The sequence below is a fragment of the Coenobita brevimanus genome, chromosome 36 (assembly GCF_032717465.1).
Source record: "Coenobita brevimanus isolate Jiangsu-jjx chromosome 36, ASM3271746v2, whole genome shotgun sequence".
NCBI lineage: Eukaryota > Metazoa > Arthropoda > Malacostraca > Decapoda > Coenobitidae > Coenobita > Coenobita brevimanus.
Genome location: NC_136989.1, coordinates 4,915,360 through 4,937,859, shown reverse-complemented (window position 1 = coordinate 4,937,859; position 22,500 = coordinate 4,915,360). Strand labels below are relative to the sequence as shown.

Genomic DNA, 22,500 nt, shown 5'->3' with positions numbered 1-22,500 from the left:
ATATATTGTAGAGTGAAGTAGGGTTATGCATCAATGAATTAGTGTGTATACCTTCCTTCATCAATGTATTTATGTGTTTACCTTCCTTCATCAATGTATTAATCAGTATACCTTCCTTCATCAATGTATTTATGTGTATACCTTCCTTCATCAATGTATCAACGTGTATCCCATCCATCATCAATGTATCAACGTGTATCCCATCCATCATCAATGCATCAACGTGTATACCATCCATCATCAATGCATCAATGTGTATACCTTTCCCTTGTGTCTATTAACTGACTCTATTGCTTTCCATTGCAGCTCAGTAATGCAATATGTTAATTTTAATAGTCTCAACAGCACAGCAAAATATTCCTCTTCATATCCATTGGCAGATCAATTTATTTTGTATATTTTTTCAGCTACGTCACTTCCATCGAATTCTGAACTTTTGAACAACCGCTTCCGTTGAATTTTGAACTTTTGAATAACTACTTCCGTTGAAATTTTAACATTTGAATAACTGCTGTCGAAATTTGAACTTTTGAACATCCACTCCTGTCGAATATTGAACTTTTGAACATCCACTTCTGTTGAAATTTGAACTTTTGAACAACTACTTCCGCTGAATTTTGAACTTTTGAATATCCATTTCTGTCGAATTTTGAACTTTTGAACACTGAAGTTACCTTATTTTAAACCTTGTCCTTTGCTATACAATAAGGCAAGACTCTGGCCTAGTAATTATAAGTCTCTTGATGTAAAAAATGTGGAATATGCTTAGGTATTTCCCATAAGCTGTTCATTTTAACTAGGCGAGGAGTGTCAGAGTACCACAGTCCTCCAGCCACTTCTTCGTGACTAGCAGCATACTCTAGTCTAGCCTCTTGTTAAGCCTTCATGATGGGGTGATGGCAATTCGACGCCTAGTTGAAGTGAACGGAGTATAGATTCCCACCTGTACATAATATTTTGATGGTGTTAGGAAGTGTTCAGTATTGACTTAGGATGACGAGAGGAGCCATGAACTCTTTCAGTCCGATGATGTATTGTCTATCTATCTATCTATTGCCAGACGCCTTAATCCCGTAGGGGGTGGCCACATACAAGTCGCCTCCGTGTCACTCTGGCTCACTCCAGTGCCCTGCTCCCAGCTCACACCCCCCTCTCTCATATACCTCTGACAGGGAGTGCTGGAGCTCCCGTTTCATCAGCCCTCAGGACTAGTTCCTGACCATCCCCCTTTGCTGAACTTTTTCAGTGTCTCAGTTACACAGAGAGTAGGCCAGCATGCTCTCCAGTACAAATTTCTCTAACTATCTTCACCAAACTACATGCACAGTACACACTACACTTCCTATTCAAAATTCACAAAAATGGCGTCGATTAATCAAGCCTCGGAGTCCCCAGGGGGGGGACCATAAATGCCCCCACCATCTGCCCTTCTCCCGGTGACGACTCGAGGTGCCTGGAACCACTGTCTGACTCTCTTCTTCTTCATTTCTGCAACATTCGCGGCCTTTCATCTAACTTTCGCTCTGTTGAGCACCACCTCTCCTCCTCTAAACCTCACCTTCTTTTTCTGACGGAGACTCAGCTGTCTGAGGCAACCGACAGCAAACCCTTTTCTGTATCCTCCTACTTTCTCTATACTCATTTCAAAGCCAAAGGTGGCTGTTGTATATACATACGCAACGACTTATCTTGCTCTCGTGTTCCTGAACTTGATTCTTCTGAATTCTCCACACTCTGGCTTCGGCTTTCCTGTCATTCTCTGACTAAATATATCTGTGCTGTTTACTTATCCCCTAATTCTACTGACTATCAAAAATTCTTCGACTATCTTACTTCTACGATGGAACACATTCTGTCCATTTCTCCTTTCTCTGAAATCTCCATTCTTGGAGATTTCAATGTTCACCACCACCTTTGGCTCTCCTCTCCTTTCACGGATCCACCTGGTGAACAAGCCTACATCTTTTCTATCCTTAATGACCTAGAGCAGCTTGTACAGCACCCTACCCGTATCCCTGACCGCCTTGGAGAGAGCTCCAACATACTTGACCTCTTCCTCACAACTAATCCTTCTGCTTACTCTGTTAATCTTTTCTCTCCGTTGGGCTCCTCCGATCACAACCTTATTACCTTAACCTGTCCTATCACTCCGGTACGGCCTGTGGACCCTCCAGGAAACGTCGTCTGTGGCATTTTGGAGCCGCGAACTGGGAGGCCCTCAGGCAGTACTTCTTTGATTTTCCCTGGAATGATTATTGCTTCCATGGCCGGGAGCTATCTGAGTGTGCCTTGTGCATTACGGAGGTTATGCTCTCGGGCATGGAAGCATACATTCCTTTCTCATATCCTTTGACTAACGCAAGAAAGCCTTGGATTAATTACGCTTGTTCTAATGCTGTCCTCAACAAGGAGAGGGCCTACAAAAGGTACCGGAGCCAACCCACCCTGAATCACATCATCTTTACATTTCTGCCCGGAATCGTGCTAAGTCTGTTCTTCGCTCTACTAAAAATAATTTCATCCATACTAAATGCTCTCAACTCTCCAACTCGAATTCTTCCCGCTCCTTCTGGCACCTTGCCAAAAATCTTTCTAACAACTTTACCTCATCATCCTTCCCTCCTCTTTTCTACTCTGATGGTTCTGTAGCTATTTCTTCTACTGATAAAGCAGATCTCTTCGCACAGACTTTCTCCTCCAATTCCACCTTAGACGATTCCGTGCTGTTCCTCCATCACTTCCCCCCTCTGACTTCCTCATGGCTGACATTAAAATTTCTTCAGTTGATGTATTTTCTGCCATCACTGGCCTCAGTACTAACAAGGCATATGGGCCTGATGGGGTCCCTCCTGTTGTTCTCAAGAACTGTGCTTCTGTGCTTACACCCTGCCTAGGCAAACTCTTTTTGCCTTTGTCTGTCAACTTGTACCTTTCCTTCTTGCTGGAAGTTTGCTCTCATTCAGCCAGTCCCAAAGAAGGGTGACCACTCCCAACCCTCCAACTATCGTCCAATTGCTTTAACGTCCTGTATTTCAAAAGTTTTCGAGTCAATTCTTAATAGAAAAATTTTAAGGCATCTTTCCTATCACAACCTTCTTTTCCGATCGTCAGTATGGGTTCCGTCAGGGGACGCTCCACTGGCGATCTTCTCACCTACCTTTCAGACTCCTGGTCATCCTCCTTTCGGGACTTCGGCGAAAGCTTTGCCATTGCACTTGACATCTCAAAGGCTTTCGATCGAGTCTGGCATAAATCTTTAATTTCCAAACTGCCCTCCTACGGTTTCTATCCTTCTATCTGTGCCTTCATCGCTAGCTTCCTTTCTGGTCGTTCTATAGCCACTGTTGTAGACGGCCATCGTTCTTCTCCTAGATCTATCAACAGTGGTGTTCCTCAGGGCTCTGTCCTGTCACCAACTCTCTTCCTTTTATTCATCAATGATCTTCTACGCTGTACATCTAACCCCATCCACTCATACGCTGATGACTCCACCCTTCACCTTTCCATTCGGTTCCCGCAACGCCCATCTCAACAGTTACTTCAAGAAACAAGGGATGAGGCTATGGCACACCTAATGTCTGACTTGGCTCGTATCTCTGACTGGGGTAAAAATAATATGGTTGTCTTTAATGCATCTAAGACTCAGTTCTTACACCTATCAACCCGACAAAATCTTCCACAGGTATACCCATTAATGTTTAATAATATTCAGCTTAATCCTGCATCATCCTTGAACATGCTTGGGGTTTCATTTACTCGGGACTTATCTTGGAAAGATCATATTACATCTCTTGTAAAATCTGCTTCCAAAAGATTGGGTGTGCTAAGCCGACTCCGTTCTTTCTTTACCCCTGCACAATTGTTGTCTCTATACAGGGGTTTTATCCGCCCCTGTGTGGAGTACAACTCTCATGTGTGGGGAGGCTCCCCACACACAGCTCTTCTCAATAGGGTGGAGTCAAAGGCTTTTCGTCTCATTAACTCTCCTCCTCTTACTGACTCCCTTCAACCTCTGTCTCTTCGCCGCACTGTTGCATCTTTATCTCTTTTCTATCGCTACTTTAATGGTCACTGCTCCTCTGAACTGTCTGCTTGCATTCCTCCACCTCTACGACGTGCGCGTAGCACCCGTCTGGCAGCAAACTCTCATCCCTTTTCTGTCCAACTCTCTAATGCAAGAGTTAACCGTTACTCCCAGTCTTTCATTTATGCAACAGGTCAGCTCTGGAACTGTCTCCCTCTATCTGTATTTCCTGCTGCCTATGATCTCCAGTCTTTCAAACGCAGTGTGTCCAGGCATCTCAAAATGATCGGATCTTGAATTTGGCTCTCTATTGTATTTTGCTTTTCTCTTGGAGGGAACTGTTACTGCGGGCTCATGGCCTTTGATTCCTTCTTCCTCGCATAAAAAAAAAAAAAAACACCATTCCTCCATCTCATCCTTGGCCTCCCCCTTCCTCTCCCCCCCTCCACCTCACTCTCACTCTCCTCGTCAGTCTCTCACCCTCCATCCTCTCCACATGGCCAATCCACCTCAGTGTGTTCCTCCTAACGCTTCCTATCACATCCACATCCACACCACAACGCTCCTTCACTTCCTCGTTTGTCAGTCTGTCTCTCCATGTAACTCCAAATCCACTACCACACCACAACGCTCCTTCACTTCACATATATAAATACATCTCATCCTCAGTCTTCCTCTCCCCCCCCTCCACCTCACTCACATATACTCTCCTCGTCAGTCTCTCACTCTCCATCCTCTCCACATGCAAAGGAAAATCAGATTAAGAAGAGGTCATAGTGTCTATCTCTATGCCCATCACTACTATCTATCTGTCTGTCTATCTATCTATCTGTCTGTCTGTCCATCTATCTACCTATCTCTGTCCGTCTATCAGTTGCCAGATGCCTTAATCCCGTAAAGGGTGGCCACAAACAAATCGCCTCCATACACCCTGTCCTCTTCCACTTCACTTCCCTTCCTCTAACTCACACCCCCTCCCTCCTATATCTCACTCTCTCTCTCTGTCTCTGTCTGTCTCTCTGTCTGTCTGTCTGTCTCTCTCTCTCTGTCTCCAACTCAAACCACCCTCTCTCCAATACATCCACTCCATCCCTCTACCTCACACCTCTCTCGTATATCTCCACACTACATCCCTCCATCTCATCCTCGGCCTCCCCCTCCCCACTTCGAAATATGAAGGAATTGTCTGAAGGTAACATAGAGAAAATGGGCACAATACATCACCCAATTGAAGGGGTAACTAACGTATTTCACTCTAATTCGACACAAATATATTCTGATCGGATTCTCGTCATCTTAGGAATGGTGGTAGAAAGTTGATGATCATTCTCCAGAAATGCTATGGTCCTCTACAAAGGCATTCTGTTCGTTTAGCCTCTTTGACTCGTATTGCGTCATTCATTCTCTTATTCTCCTGGGGTATTTCTTTCAGTGTAGGAGATCTTTTGTACTAGAGAGGCCTTGGGTTCCTTCTTGCATTAAAAATAATATACATAGTCTTCATCAACCCCTGAATTACTGTAGTCATGGCACACGACTCTGAGGTTGTTATTATCATGCCCTGGCAACCTACCATTCAACCGTCTGATTTCATGTATGAGACGCATGGGATTCGTGTATAATATGTTCATGTATAATATGGTATGAAATCAGACACACTTTTGAATGGTAGGTTGCCAGGGCACGATAATAACAATGATTTAATATTATACACGAATTATATTATGCACGAATATATTATACACGAATCATATTATACATGAAAATATTATACAAGAATATTATTATACAAGGATGTATTATACACAAATATTATTATACACGAATATATTATACACAAATATTATTATACACAAAAATATTATACACGAAAATATACACGAATATTATTATACAAGAAAATATTATACACGAATATATTATACACGAATATTATTATACACGAATATATTATACACGAAAATATTATACACGAATATTATACACGAACACATTATACACGAATCCCATGCGTCTCATATACGAAATCGGATGCACTTTTGAATGGTAGGTTGCCAGGGCACGATAATAACAACCTCAGAGTCGTGCGCCGTGAATAAAGATATACATTGCAAATTGAATAAGATTGCTGGGAGACTGCAAGATTGAAATTGAAAATGGCACGTTGCAAGAGGCTTACAACAGCGTGACTTTGGTCCTATTGAGGGGAGCTGATGAGGATATATAATGCTAGCCACATATATATAGCAGGGTGGCCACAGACAAAACGCCCCCAAGTCACTCTGTCACCCACCAATTGACTGCCCTCCCCCCAACTCACTCTCCCCTCCCTCATATACCTCTCTACTCCATCCCTCCACCTCATCCTCGGTCTACCCCTCCCTCTCCCTCCCTCCACCTCACCTACATACACCCTCTTAGTCAGTCTTTCACCCTCCATTCTCTCCACATGTCCAAACCACCTCAGTGTATTTCTCCTAATGTTCTCAACCACATCCACACCACAGCGCTACCTACCACAAAGTAATAAACCTACCACACATACAGCATACAATGGTCGTGTAGTTATGATTAGTATGTTTAGTGTAGTGATAGTGAATCCTATCTATGATGAGGGAGTTTGAGTTCCTAAAGGATATGAGGAAGGGAGGGTTGAGATGGAGGGAGTGGAGAGAGAGGGAGGGAGAGAGGTTTGAGATGGAGGGATGGAGTGGAGAGAGAGAGGGAGGGTTGAGATGGAGGGAGTGGAGAGAGATAGGAAGGGAGAGAGAGAGATGTTTGAGAGGGATGGAGTGGAGAGAGAGTGATGTTTGAGATGGAGGGATGAAATAGAGAGAGAGAGGGAGGGAGAGAGGAAAGTTTGAGATGGAGAGAGTGGAGAGAGAGAGGTAGGGAGAGAGGGATGTTTGAGATGGAGGGAGAGAGGTGGAGAGAGGGAGAGAGGAGGGAGAGAGGTGCAAGAGAGGAAGGGTAGGCAATATCCCACCACCCATACACGCCAGTCACCTCTGTCCAATCTTTCCACACACATACCCTTGTCCATCCCATACACAGCACAAAGCCTCCCATATCCCCATAGCCAGAGCCCATAGCAGCTCCTGTGTACCCATATCAGCACTACATAAGACTGAGCTGGTTCCACGAGGCCATTAGCACCCTTCATTAGCACTCTTCATTAGCACTCTTCATTAGCACTCCCTCATTAGCACTCCCTCATTAGCACTCCCTCATTAGCACTCCCTCATTAGCACTCCCTCATTAGCACTCTTCATTAGCACTCTGTCTTGTAAAATAATTAGGTTACATTTTCTTGGTGATATTTCTGGAGGATGATATTGAACTTAGTAATAGAAAGTTGTTATTATTATTATTATTATTGTTGTTGTTATTATTATTATTATTATTGGTATTATAATTAGTACTATTTTATTATTACTGTTACTGTCATTACTGTTATTACTATTATTATTATTACTATTATTATTATTATTATTATTATTATTATTATTGTTATTATTATTATTATTATTATTATTATTGTTGTTGTTATTATTATTATTATTATTATTATTATTGGTATTATAATTAGTACTATTTTATTATTACTGTTACTGTCATTGCTGTTATTACTATTATTATTATTACTATTATTATTATTATTATTATTATTATTATTATTATCATTATTATTATTATTACACTTATTATTATTACCATTACTATTATTATTATTATTATTATTATTACTACTACTACTACTACTATTATTATTATTATTATTATTTATATTACTATTATTATTATTATTATTGTTATTATCATTATTATTATTACTCTTATTATTATTACTATTACTATTATTATTATTATTGTTATTATTATCATTATTATTATTACTCTTATTATTGTTACTATTATCATTATTATTATTATTATTATTATTATTATTATTAGTCCTCAATAATACCACATTCTAACCACGCCACTAACACCCAGTTAATATACAGAAAATACCACCTAAGGAGCCTGGTATGAGAGAGAGAGAAAATGCCAGGTGGTTCCCGTTTTCTATAACCCCCCTCCCCCATTTTCTCCCATGTACCTAACGCCTTATTTTGGGTATTTATTCTTATTTTTCTTTCTCCTCTTCCCTGTGGCTTCGGCGGTCCTTCCAATAGGCGATTAAGTCGATGGATGAGGTTTGTTACGTGTAGTCTATCTATCTATCTATCTAGTGTATTATTATCTATCTATGTCTATCTAGTATTTATTATCTATCTATCTATCTAGTGTTTATTATTCTCTATCTATCTAGTGTGTATTATTATCTATCATTCTATCTATCTATCTAGTGTTCAGTATTTTCTATCTATCTATCTATCTATCTATCTAGTGTATATTGTTTTCTATCTATCTATAGCCCGACGCCCTAATCCCGCAAAGGGTGGCCGCAGACAAAACGCCTCCAAGTCGCTCTGTCACCCACCATTTGACTACCCTCCCCCCAGCTCACTCCCCCCTCCCTCATATACCTCTCCACTCCATCCCTCCACCTCGTCCTCGGTCTACCTCTCCCTCATATACCTCTCACCTCCATCCCTCCACCTCGTCCTCGGTCTACCCCTCCCTCATATACCTCTCCACTCCATCCCTCCACCTCATCCTCGTCCTCCCCCTCCCTTATATACCTCTCCACTCCATCCCTCCACCTCATCCTCGGTCTACCCCTCCCTCACATACCTCTCCACTCCATCCCTCCACCTCATCCTCGGTCTACCCCTCCCTCATGTTCAGGGTTGTAATTTTTTGTTCCATGCCTGTATCCTTCAAACGATTTTAGACGTAGAAGACGCTTTCCATGTTCCAGGACTTGACATATTCCAGGAGGGACTTAACTGGAAAATAATAGATGTGTGAATTCTATCTATCTTTAGCCAGACGATAGCAACAAGAGCAAAGTAAGAGTGCTTCCACACCAACTGCATGCTGGTGCGGGCAGGCGTTGTGCATCACCCCCAAACCATATAAGGTCTCGCCGCACCTGGCCGCTTCCAGTATGGCTTCTTTTATAATTTACGATGATGTAAAACCTCCCCCTACTTAATGGGCCCCAGATATTAATAATTCTAGCTCGCACCCACCCGCGCCAGCTTGCATTTGGTATGGCCGCACCCTAAAAGAGACATTACCCAATAAGGTTACTCTATGTGCCCCAGAGATATATAATTCCCTCTCGCACCCACCCGCGTCAGCATGCATTTGATGTGGCCGCACCCTAAAAGAGATATCACTCAATAAGGCCACTTGTACGGTCCCCAGAGATGAATAATTCCAGCCTGCACCCATCCGCGCCAGCATGCGTTTGGTGTGGACGCAGCCTAAGAGAGCCCACGTCCAATAGGCCACTTTATTGGCCTCAGAGATAAATAATTCCAGCCCACACCCATCCGCGCCAGCTTGAATTTGGTGTGGACGCAGCCTAAAAGAGCCCATGTCCAATAGGCCACTTTATCGGCCCTAGAGATAAATAATTCCCACCCGCATCAGCTTGCATTTGGTGTGGCCGCACACTAAAAGTGACATCACCCATATAAAGAAGATTTACGTTAACCCAAAGCTTATGTGTGTCTTTGCATGGATCTGTACCCACCCAAACACCTTGCTCTTCTTCCCTCTATACTCTTTTTACTCTAACTTGGCCTAAAACTGCATTCTCTCCACCTCCAATGCTCTCTGGCAATCTGTTAGCACTAGAGTCGCGGCGCACGACTCTGAGGTTGTCATTATCGTACCCTGGCAACCTACCATTCAAAAGTGCGTCCGATTTCGTATCATTTTATACACGAATCATATTATACACGAACATGTTATACACGAATATATACACGAATCATTTGCGTCTCATACACGAAATCAGACGCACTTTTGAATGGTAGGTTGCCAGAGCACGATAATAACAACGATTTCTTATCATATTATACATGAATCATATTATACACGAATATTATTATACACGAATCACCTGCGTCTCATATTATACACGAAATGGGACGCACTGTTGAGTGGTAGGTTGCCAGAGCACGATAATAATAACGATTTTTTTTATCATATTATACACGAATCATATTATACACGGATATATTATACATGGATATTATACACGAATATTATACACGAATCACTTGCGTCTCATACACGAAATCAGACGCACTGTTGAGGGGTAGGTTGCCAGGGCACGATAATAACCTCAGAGTAGTGCGCCGGGACTATACGATGTGGTGACAGTCACGAAGAAGTGCTGCGGGAAGGACGTAGAGCCTTAGCAAACCCTTTTAAGTCTCTGAACTACGTGAAATAAACCCGAAAAGGACTAATTTGAGCCAAGTTGAGGTGATAGGACTATATGTGTTTGCTGTGATAGCCCAAGCGATTCTATAAACCTTAGGACAGCCCCCCCTGGGAGTGGAGGGGGCACTGTAGAATATTTTGAATTGTCTGTTCGAAAGGAGAAACTCTGAAGGAAATTTTCTGGAGATGGCATAGGTAACGCGGTATGATGTCTGTTTATCTATTTGTTGCCAGACGCCTTAATGCCGTAAGGGGTGGCCACAAACAAATCGCCTCCATGCCGCCCTGCCCCCTGCCATTTCACTGCCCTGCTCCCAGCTCACACCGCACTCTCTCATATACCTCTCCACTCCATCCCTCCACCTCATCCTTGGCCTCCCCCTCCCTCTCCCCCCCTCCACCTCACTCACACATACTCTTCTCGTCAGTCTCTCACTCTCCAGCCCCCCAGCTCACACCCCCCTCTCTCCTCTACCTCTCCACTCCATCCCTCCATCTCATCCTCGGCCTTCCCCTCACTATCTCTCCTCGTGAATCAGATTTTTTCGTTCAAGGGGTGACTGTAGAAGAAGTATTATATTCAGTTTCTCATGTAATTTAGGACTGTGGTGGTGGCGAGCATCATCCACTAACTTGATGTAGTGCTGCGTACTTCTTCCTTAGCCTTTATCATTCTTTTTCTGTGTCTGCCCTCCTCTCTTCCTATTTCCATCATCCACTCACTTGATGTAGTGCTGCCTACTTCTTCCTTAGCCTTTATCATTCTTTTTCTGTGCCTGCCCTCCTCTCTTCCTGTTTCCATCATCCACTCACTTGATGTAGTGCTGCCTACTTCTTCCTTAGCCTTTATCATTCTTTTTCTGTGTCTGCCCTCCTCTCTTCCTATTTCCATCATCCACTCACTTGATGTAGTGCTGCCTACTTCTTCCTTAGCCTTTATCATTCTTTTTCTGTGCCTGCCCTCCTCTCTTCCTATTTCCATCATCCACTCACTTGATGTAGTGCTGCCTACTTCTTCCTTAGCCTTTATCATTCTTTTTCTGTGCTGTCCTCCTCTCTTCCTTTTTCTCCCATCTTTCCTGTCACTTCTTATTGCTTTTCTTTCCTTTACAGGTGGCTTTACATTGAGTGACAAGCCAAATGGTTTCCTGTAAGCCAAGAAACCATTTACAACGCTGGGTGGTAACCATATAACCAAACCATACGTGCTCCCTACGTGTCAACAAGTGGGTTGGTGGAGGGTTAGTGCCCCTCCCCGTAAAACAACTAACTCAAAGTCAAATGGGCACCCCTTACCGGATTATGGCGTCTGGCAATAGATAGATAGATAGATATGATCTGACAGTGATATACAAGTGAGACAGGACCACTCTACGCACTCACTCTCTCATGCCTCTCACTCTACGCACTCACTCTCTCATGCCTCTCACTCTACGCACTCACTCTTTCATGCCTCTCACTCTACGCACTCACTCTCTCATGCCTCTCACTCTACGCACTCACTCTCTCAAGCGTCTCACTCTACGCACTCACTTTCTCTCACTCTTTCCCTCACGCTTTGCACACGCGTTACGATCATTTCAGGCAATCCAAGTCACGTTTAAGCGCTGTTCTAGTCTAACGTTGTTCCTATTGACCGTCACGGCGACCTGGAACGGCCTATGATGGTGTGTTTATGTGCTGGTTAGTGTAATGTTGTCAATTGGATTTTTTCTTGGAGCTTTGGAAATGAAACCCAATTTGTGCGAACGCAAGTCTGAAATACACACACACACACACCTACACACACAGACACACCTACACACACAGACACACGGCTACACACACAGACACACACCTACACACACAGACACACCTACACACACAGACACACACCTACACACACAGACACACCTACACACACAGACACACACCTACACACACAGACACACCTACACACACAGACACACCTACACACACAGACACACCTACACACACAGACACACCTCACACACACACCTACACACACGGACACACCTACACACACACACCTACACACACAGACACACCTACACACACAGACACACACCTACACACACAGACACACCTACACACACAGACACACCTACACACACACACCTACACACACGGACACACCTACACACACACACCTACACACACGGACACACTTACACACACAGACACCCACCCACACAGACACCTACACACACAGACACACACCTACACACACAGACACCCCTACACACACAGACACACACCTACACACACAGACACACACCTACACACACAGACACACACCTACACACACACACACACACCTACACACACAGACACACACCTACACACACAGACACACCTACACACACAGACACACCTACACACACACACCTACACACACAGACACACCTACACACACACACCTACACACACAGACACACACCTACACACACAGACACACACCTACACACACAGACACACACCTACACACACAGACACACCTACACACACACACCTACACACACAGACACACACCTACACACACAGACACACACCTACACACACAGACACACCTACACACACACACACCTACACACACACACCTACACACACACACCTACACACACGGACACACCTACACACACAGACACACACCCACACAGACACCTACACACACAGACACACACCTACACACACAGACACCCCTACACACACAGACACACACCTACACACACAGACACACACCTACACATACAGACACACACCTACACACACAGACACACACCTACACACACAGACACACAACTACACACACAGACACACCTACACACACAGACACACACCTACACACACAGACACACCTACACACACACACCTACACACACAGACACACCTACACACACACACCTACACACACACACCTACACACACAGACACACCTACACACACAGACACACACCTACACACACAGACACACCTACACAGACACACCTACACACACAGACACACCTACACACACACACCTACACACACACACCTACACACACAGACACACCTACACACACACACCTACACACACAGACACACACCTACACACACAGACACACCTACACACACACACACACACCTACACACACAGACACACCTACACACACACACACACACCTACACACACAGACACACCTACACACACACACACACACCTACACACACACACCTACACACACAGACACACCTACACACACACACCTACACACATAGACACACCTACACACACAGACACACACCTACACACACAGACACACACCTACACACACAGACACACACCCACACAGACACCTACACACACAGACACACACCTACACACACAGACACACACCTACACACACAGACACACACCTACACACACAGACACACACAGACACACACAGACACACACCTACACACACAGACACACACCTACACACACAGACACACACCTACACACACAGACACACCTACACACACACATCTACACACACAGACACACACCTACACACACAGACACACCTACACACACAGACACACACCTACACACACAGACACACCTACACACACACACCTACACACACAGACACACCTACACACACACACACCTACACACACAGACACACACCTACACACACAGACACACCTACACACACACACACACCTACAACCACAGACACACCTACACACACAGACACACCTACACACACAGACACACACCTACACACACAGACACACCTACACACACAGACACACAGACACACAGACACACACACACACACACACACACACACACCTACACACACAGACACACACAGACACCCCTACACACACAGACACACCTACACACACAGACACACCTACACACACAGACACACCTACACACACACAGACACACACCTACACACACAGACACACACCTACACACACAGACACACACCTACACACACAGACACACCTACACACACAGACACACACACACACAGACACACACCTACACACAGACACACACACACACACACACAGACACACACCTACACACAGACACACACCTACACACACAGACACACCTACACACACACACCTACACACACAGACACACCTACACACACACACCTACACACACAGACACACCTACACACACACACACACCTACACACACAGACACACACTTACACACACAGACACACCTACACACACACACCTACACACACAGACACACACCTACACACACAGACACACCTACACACACACACACACCTACACACACAGACACACCTACACACACACACACCTACACACACAGACACACCTACACACACAGACACACACCTACACACACAGACACACACCTACACACACAGACACACACCTACACACACAGACACACACACACACAGACACACACACACACACACACACACACACACACACACACACACACACACACACACACACACACCTACACACACAGACACACACAGACACCCCTACACACACAGACACACCTACACACACAGACACACCTACACACACAGACACACCTACACACACACAGACACACACCTACACACACAGACACACACCTACACACAGACACACACCTACACACACAGACACACACCTACACACACAGACACACCTACACACACAGACACACACACACACACACAGACACACACCTACACACAGACACACCTACACACAGACACACACCTACACACACAGACACACACCTACACACACAGACACACACCTACACACACAGACACACCTACACACACAGACACATGGCTACACACAGACACATGGCTACACACACACACACACACACACACACACACACACACACACACACACACACACACACACGGCTACTTCTATTGTATTATAGAATATGAAATTAATGTGGGTGTTTACAGAGAGTGAGAGACTGACGAGGAGAGTGTGAGTGAGGTGGAGGGGGGAGAGGGAGGGGGAGGCCAAGGATGAGATGGAGGGATGGAGTGGAGAGGTATAGGAGAGAGGGGGGTTTGAGCTGGGGGGATGGAGAGTGAGAGACTGACGAGGAGTGTATGTGAGTGAGGTGGAGGGGGGGAGAGGGAGGGGGAGGCCAAGGATGAGATGGAGGGATGGAGTGGAGAGCTATAGGAGAGAGGGGGGTGTGAGCTGGGAGCAGGGCAGTGAAATGACGAGGGACAGGGTGACATGGAGGCGATTTTTTGTGGCTACCCTTGACGGGATTGGGGCGTCAGGCAATAGATAGATAGGTAGATAGTCAAGCTGAGGGAGGGATTACAGTGTAGGGATTTAGGATTACCGTAGAGGGATTTATACTATATTTCAATCCTACAGGCACTAGCAAGCATGGCACCGCAAGCACCTGGACGCAATACGGAGGAGCCTCGCCTGCCACACACCCCTGCCTCACAGTACAACCTTATTATCTATGGTAAGGCCTTTGTTTCTTTTTTTATGCCTGTATTGTCTCATCCCTGGTCTCCCCCTCCACCTCACTGACTTACTCTCCTCGTCAGTCTCTCATTCGCCATCCTCTCAACCCTATCCCTTCATCTCATACTTAGCCTCCCCTTCCACCTCACTTATAAACTCTCCTCGTCAGTCTCTCATTCTCCACATGCGTAGGGTAACTCAAGGTATTTTTCGTACTGGTTTTGAGTAACTTAGTATCTCGTTACCGGCATCCATCTCAGAGTAACAGTACCATCCCTTCACTTAATGATGTTGATTTTGTGGATGCTGTCGGTAGAGGTGATGATGATGATGATGATGATGATGATGATGATGATGATGATTATTACTATTATTATTAACACTATTATTATTGTTATTTTTATTATTATTATTATTATTATTATTATTATTATTATTAACCGTATTATTATTGATATTATTATTATTATTATTATTAACTATATTATTATTGTTATTGTTATTATTATTATTATTATTATTACTACTACTACTGTTATTATTATTATTAATATTATTATTATCATCATCATCATCATCATCATCATCATCATCATCATTATTATTATTATTATTATTATTATTACTATCATCATCATCATCATCCTCCTGCTTCTCCTAACCCACCATCACCTCACAGGTAATGACGTGGATTCCGTAGACATCGCCACTCGCGTTGCTATGGTACGGTTCTTCAATTCGCAAAACGTCCTCGCTAACTTCACGGAACACACCCGCACCCTCCGCCTGTACCCCCGCCCCGTGGTGGCATTCCAGATCAACTCCTTCCTCAGATCCAGGCCCCGAGCCACGCCTTTCCTCAATGTCTTTGCCCGCACGCAGGTAAGTGCTGAGGTGTTGTTATTATTATTATTATTATTATTGTTATTATTATTATTATTATTATTATTATTGTTATTATTGTTGTTGTTGTTATTATTATTATTATTATTAACGCTATTGTTGTTATTGTTTTTATTATTATTATTATTATTATTATTGTTATTGTTATTATTATTATTATTATTAACGCTATTGTTGTTATTGTTTTTATTATTATTATTATTGTTATTATTATTATTATTATTATTCTTATGATGATGATGATGATGAAGAAGAAATTTGTAGTTGTATAGATTTAAGCCTCAGGAAAATACTACTACTACTACTACTACTACTATTACCACTACTACTACTACTACTACTGCTACTGCCACTACTACTACTACTACTACCACTACAACTACCACTACTACTATTACCACCACTATTACTACTACTACCACTACAGGCGGTGGAGTTTCTGGCGGAGTGGTCAATTACGCCCTCCAACATGGCCTTCCTCCGCGTCAATACGGGCGTTTGTGATCCAACTCTCATCGGCGACAAACCCAAGTGGTACGCACACACTCTCGAGCCCATCAGCTTCCGGGTATGGCAGGACGGTAGCTCACTGGGATCCACGCTACGAGCCAGCACGCACGTCGAAAACCCACCCACTGGTTTGTATCTAGTGAAGTGAGTGCAAGAATTACTGTGGCATAAGTTGATTGAGTGTGGTAGGGAAGGTACATGGAAGAATTATTATAGAGAAAGTTAGAGAGATATCAGAAGTCCTAGTGAGTGAAAAGGGTGGCTTTAGGAGTGGCAGAGGATGTGTGGATCAAGTATTTGCAGTGAGACAGATAGCAGAGAAGGCTTGTGAGAAGGAGTGTTTTTTTGTACCTCCTGTATTTTGTATTTACTGGTGCCGTCAAGAGTTTTTACGATGCCAGGAAACGTGACACTCGCACAGGTGAACGGTGATGTGAAGAGGCTGAAATGTAGAAGTGACAGTGGAAAGAAATGTGCTGGTGTGAAGGATGCAGGTGGTAGATTATTAACCCATGGGGATGAAGTAAGGACCAGATGGAAAGAATATTTTGAAAGCCTGATGAATGGGAATAGAGAGAGCAGAGCGGCTGTAAACATGATTGGTTTTGGGGGTGTGCAGAGAAGGAATGCAGTGCCAGGAAACGTGACACTCGCACAGGTGAAGAGTGCTGTGAAACACCTGAAAAATGGGAAAGCAGCTGGGGTTGATGAGGTGTATGCAGAGATGATTAAGTGTAGTGGAAAGAGTGGAATGAAGTGCTTGTTGGAGATATGTAAGAAGGCATGGATGAGTGAAACTGTGCCTGCAGAGTGGAAAAAGGCTGTGATTGTACCCCTGTACAAAAATAAAGGTGAGCGAAGTGAGTGCAAGAATTATTGTGGCATAAGTTTATTGAGTGTGGTAGGGAAGGTATATGGAAGAATTATTACAGAGAAAGAGAGATATCAGAAGTCCTAGTGAGTGATGAACAGGGTAGCTTTAGGAGTGGCAGAGGATGTGTGGATCAAATATTTGCAGTGAGACAGATAGCAGAGAAGGCTTGTGAGAAGGACCATAAGGTGTTTATGGCATTCATGGATCTGGAAAAAGCATACGACAAAGTAGACAGAGAAGGATTGTGGAAAGTTTTGCGCATGTACGGTGTAGATGGTAAGCTGCTAGGTGGCGTCAAGAGTTTATACGATGGTAGTGAGGCATGTGTAAGGGTAAATGGCATCTAAGTGAATGGTTCACGATCGGTGTGGGCGTGCGACAAGGTTGTGTGATGTCCACATGGTTGTTCAATATATATATGGATGGAGTGATGAGAGAAGTAAAAACACGAGTAATGGAGAGGGGGATGGCATTGGTAATGAATGGTGATGGATGGAATAACTCAAATTTGTTGTATGCTGACGATGCAGTAGTACGTGCACGTACCGGACAAGAACTTGGTAGACTAGTGCAGAGTTTTGCTGATGTCTGTGAGCGTCGTGCCTTGAGAGTAAATGCAGAAAAGAGTAAAGTGATGGTTATTGAGAGAGAAGGTGACTCCCAGTGTGATGTTACAGTGAATGGAGAGAGACTGGAATTGGTGAGAGAGTTCAAATACCTGGGTACAGTGATAGAAAAGAGAGGAAAATGTGCAACAAAAGTGGAAAGCAGAGTGACACAAGGAAAGAAAGTAGCTGGTGCAATGAAGGCTTTGATAAGAAACAGAGGCTTGAGTGTTGCAGCTGCACGAGGCTTACATGAGGGAGTGTTAGTGCCAACTTTAACATATGGATGTGAGACTGTGGTGTGGCATGAAAATGAAAAGTCAAGAGTGAGAGCAGTGGAGATGGGACTGCTGAGGAATGTATGTGGAGTACAGTGGGTGGATAGGATATGTGTGGAATGTATGTGGAGTACAGATGATGGATAGGATATATAAGGAATGTATGTGGAGTACAGAGGGTGGATAGGATATATGAGGAATGTATGTGGAGTACAGAGGGTGGATAGGATATATGAGGAATGTATGTGGAGTACAGAGGGTGGATAGGATATATGAGGAATGTATGTGGAGTACAGAGGATGGATAGGATATATGAGGAATGTATGTGGAGTACAGAGGGTGGATGGGATATATGAGGAATGTATGTGGAGTACAGAGGGTGGATAGGATATATGAGGAATGTATGTGGAGTACAGAGGGTGGATAGGATATATGAGGAATGTATGTGGAGTACAGAGGGTGGATAGGATATATGAGGAATGTATGTGGAGTACAGAGGGTGGATAGGATATGAAATAATGTGATTCGTGAAAGATGTGGAGCGAATTTGAAGAAGGGAGGAGGCGAGGTAGGCCAAGGAGAGGGTGGAGGGATATGGTGGATGAGTGTGTGAGGAAGAGAGGTTTGGAAGTCAGTGAGGCTAGGGAACTGACAAGAGATTGAGCTGGCTGGATGATTGTTGTGAGGAGAAGTGCATGATCAGGGATTTGGCACCCCTTTTTAATGTGGCAGAGTCTGGATTGACTCTATTGGATACGTTTATGTGAAGCTACAGAACTTGGTGAATGTTTTTGGCGTATCAGATAGAGCCAGGATTCCGCGGGCTTGAATGGTGAGTGAATGGAAGCGTGGCCCATTGACTCTATCGGATACGTTTATGTGAAGCTACAGCACGTGGCGAAAGTTTTTGGCGTATCAGAGCTAGGATTCCGGGGGCTTGAATGGTGAGTGAGTGGAAGGGTGGCCCATTGGATTGGGCAAATTTGGGCTGTCTGGACATTGCTACTCCTCACCCTGCCCTAGGGTGGAAAAGGTCCGGATGACGATGATGATGATGATGATGATGATGATGATGATGATGTAACTCCACATCCACACCACACCACAATGCTCCTTCATTCCTCATTTGTCAGTCTGTCTCTCCATGTAACTCCACATTCACACCACACCACAACGCTCCTTCACATCCTCATTTGTCAGTCTGTCTCTCCATGTAACTCCACATCCACACCACAACGCTCCTTCACATCCTCATTTGTCAGTCTGTCTCTCCATGTAACTCCACATCCATACCACAACGCTCCTTTACTTCCTCATTTGTCAGTCTGTCTCTCCATGTAACTCCACATCCATACCACAACGCTCCTTTACTTCCTTATTTGTCAGTCTGTCTCTCCATGTAACTCCACATCCACACCACAACGCTCCTTCACATCCTCATTTGTCAGTCTGTCTCTCCATATAACTCCACATCCACACCACAACGCTCCTTCACATCCTCATTTGTCAGTCTGTCTCTCCATGTAACTCCACATCCACACCACAACGCTCCTTCACTTCCTCATTTGTCAGTCTGTCTCTCCATATAACTCCACATCCACACCACAACGCTCCTTCACTTCTTCATTTGTCAGTCTGTCTCTCCATGTAACTCCACATCCACACCACAACACTCCTTCACATCCTCATTTGTCAGTCTGTCTCTCCATGTAACTCCACATCCACACCACAACGCTCCTTCACTTCCTCATTTGCCAGCCTGTCTCTCCATGTAACTCCACATCCACACCACAACGCTCCTTTACTTCCTCATTTGTCAGTCTGTCTCTCCCCTAACACCACACCACAAGTGATTTACTCGTATTTTATTTACAGACGAGAGTGGCAGTGATTCAGAAGGGGGTGAAAGCACTAGCAGTTCCTATTCATCTTTAAGCGATTTTGTATCCGAAATGCAGTTGTCAGATCTCTCGCCAGGTAAGTGTGTAGAGGAGTGTGTAGGGGAGTGTGTTGAGTGTGTGGAGGAGTGTGTAGGGGTGTGTGTAGAGGAGTGTGTAGGGGTGTGTGTAGGGAAGTGTGTTGAGTGTGTGGAGGAGTGTGTAGGGGAGTGTGTAGGGGAGTGTTTAGGGGTGTGTGTAGGGAAGTGTGTTGAGTGTGTAGAGGAGTGTGTAGGGCTGTGTGTAAAGGAGTCTGTAGAGGAGTGTGTAGGGGAATGTGTAGAGGAGTGTGTAGGGAAGTGTGTAGAGGAGTGTGTAAGGGAGTTTTGGGGGAGTGTGTAGAGGAGTGTGTAGGGCTGTGTGTAGAGGAGTGTGTAGAGGAGTGTGTAGAGGAGTGTGTAGGGGAGTGTGTAGGGGAGTGTGTAGAGGAGTGTGTAGGGGAGTGTGTAGAGAAGTGTGTAGGGGAGTGTGTAGAGGAGTGTGTAGGGGAGTGTGTAGAGGAGTGAGGGGAGTGTGTAGAGGAGTGTGTTGAGTGTGTAGGGGAGTGTGTAGAGGAGTGTGTAGTGGAGTGTGTAGAGGAGTGTGTAGAGGAGTGTGTAGGGGAGTGTGTAGAGGAGTGTGTAGAGGAGTGTTTAGGGGAGTGTGTAGAGAAGAATGTAGAGGAGTGTGTAGAGGAGTGTGTAGGGGAGTGTGTAGAGGAGTGTGTAGAGGAGTGTGTAGGGGAGTGTGTAGAGGAGTGAGAGGAGTGTGTAGAGGAGTGTGTAGTGGAGTGTGTAGAGAAGAATGTAGAGGAGTGTGTAGAGGAGTGTGTAGGGGAGTGTGTAGAGGAGTGAGAGGAGTGTGTAGAGGAGTGTGTAGAGGAGTGTGTAGAGGAGTGAGAGGAGTGTGTAGAGGAGTGAGAGGAGTGTGTAGAGGAGTGTGTAGGGAAGTGTGTAGAGGAGTGTGTAGAGGAGTGTGTAGAGGAGTGAGAGGAGTGTGTAGAGGAGTGAGAGGAGTGTGTAGAGGAGTGTGTAGGGAAGTGTGTAGAGGAGTGAGAGGAGTGTGTAGAGGAGTCTGTAGAGGAGTGAGGGGAGTGTGTAAAGGAGTGTGTAGGGGAGTGTGTAGGGGAGTGTGTAGAGGAGTGTGTAGAGGAGTCTGTAGAGGAGTGAGGGGAGTGTGTAAAGGAGTGTGTTGAGTGTGTTGAGTGGGTAGAGGAGTGTGTAGAGGAGTGTGTAGGGGAGTGTGTAGAGGAGTGTGTAAAGGAGTGTGTTGAGTGTGTAGGGGAGTGTGTAGAGGAATGTGTAGAGGAGTGTGTAGAGGAGTGTGTAGAGGAGTGTGTAGAGGAGTGTGTAGGGGAGTGTGTAGGGGAGTGTGTAGAGGAGTGTGTAGGGGAGTGTGTAGAGGAGTGTGTAGGGGAGTGTGTAGAGGAGTGTGTAGAGGAGTGTGTAGGGGAGTGTGTAGAGGAGTGTGTAGAGGAGTGTGTAGAGGAGTGTGTAAAGGAGTGTGTAGGGGAGTGTGTAGAGGAGTGTGTAAAGGAGTGTGTAGGGGAGTGTGTAGAGGAGTG

At 44.7% G+C, this 22,500-nt stretch overlaps 1 protein-coding gene across 1 annotated transcript in view; it reads left to right on the top strand.

Annotated features, from left to right (window-relative positions):
* Positions 1–22,500, top strand: part of Rab3-GEF (Rab3 GDP-GTP exchange factor) — a 182,100-nt gene that overhangs the window by 36,993 nt on the left and 122,607 nt on the right. The window contains exons 11-15 of the mRNA XM_080269717.1: positions 8,203–8,223; positions 15,752–15,848; positions 16,530–16,732; positions 17,181–17,391; positions 20,896–20,997. Coding sequence (XP_080125843.1) covers positions 8,203–8,223; positions 15,752–15,848; positions 16,530–16,732; positions 17,181–17,391; positions 20,896–20,997 — 634 coding nt within the window. The remainder of the gene's footprint in view (positions 1–8,202; positions 8,224–15,751; positions 15,849–16,529; positions 16,733–17,180; positions 17,392–20,895; positions 20,998–22,500) is intronic.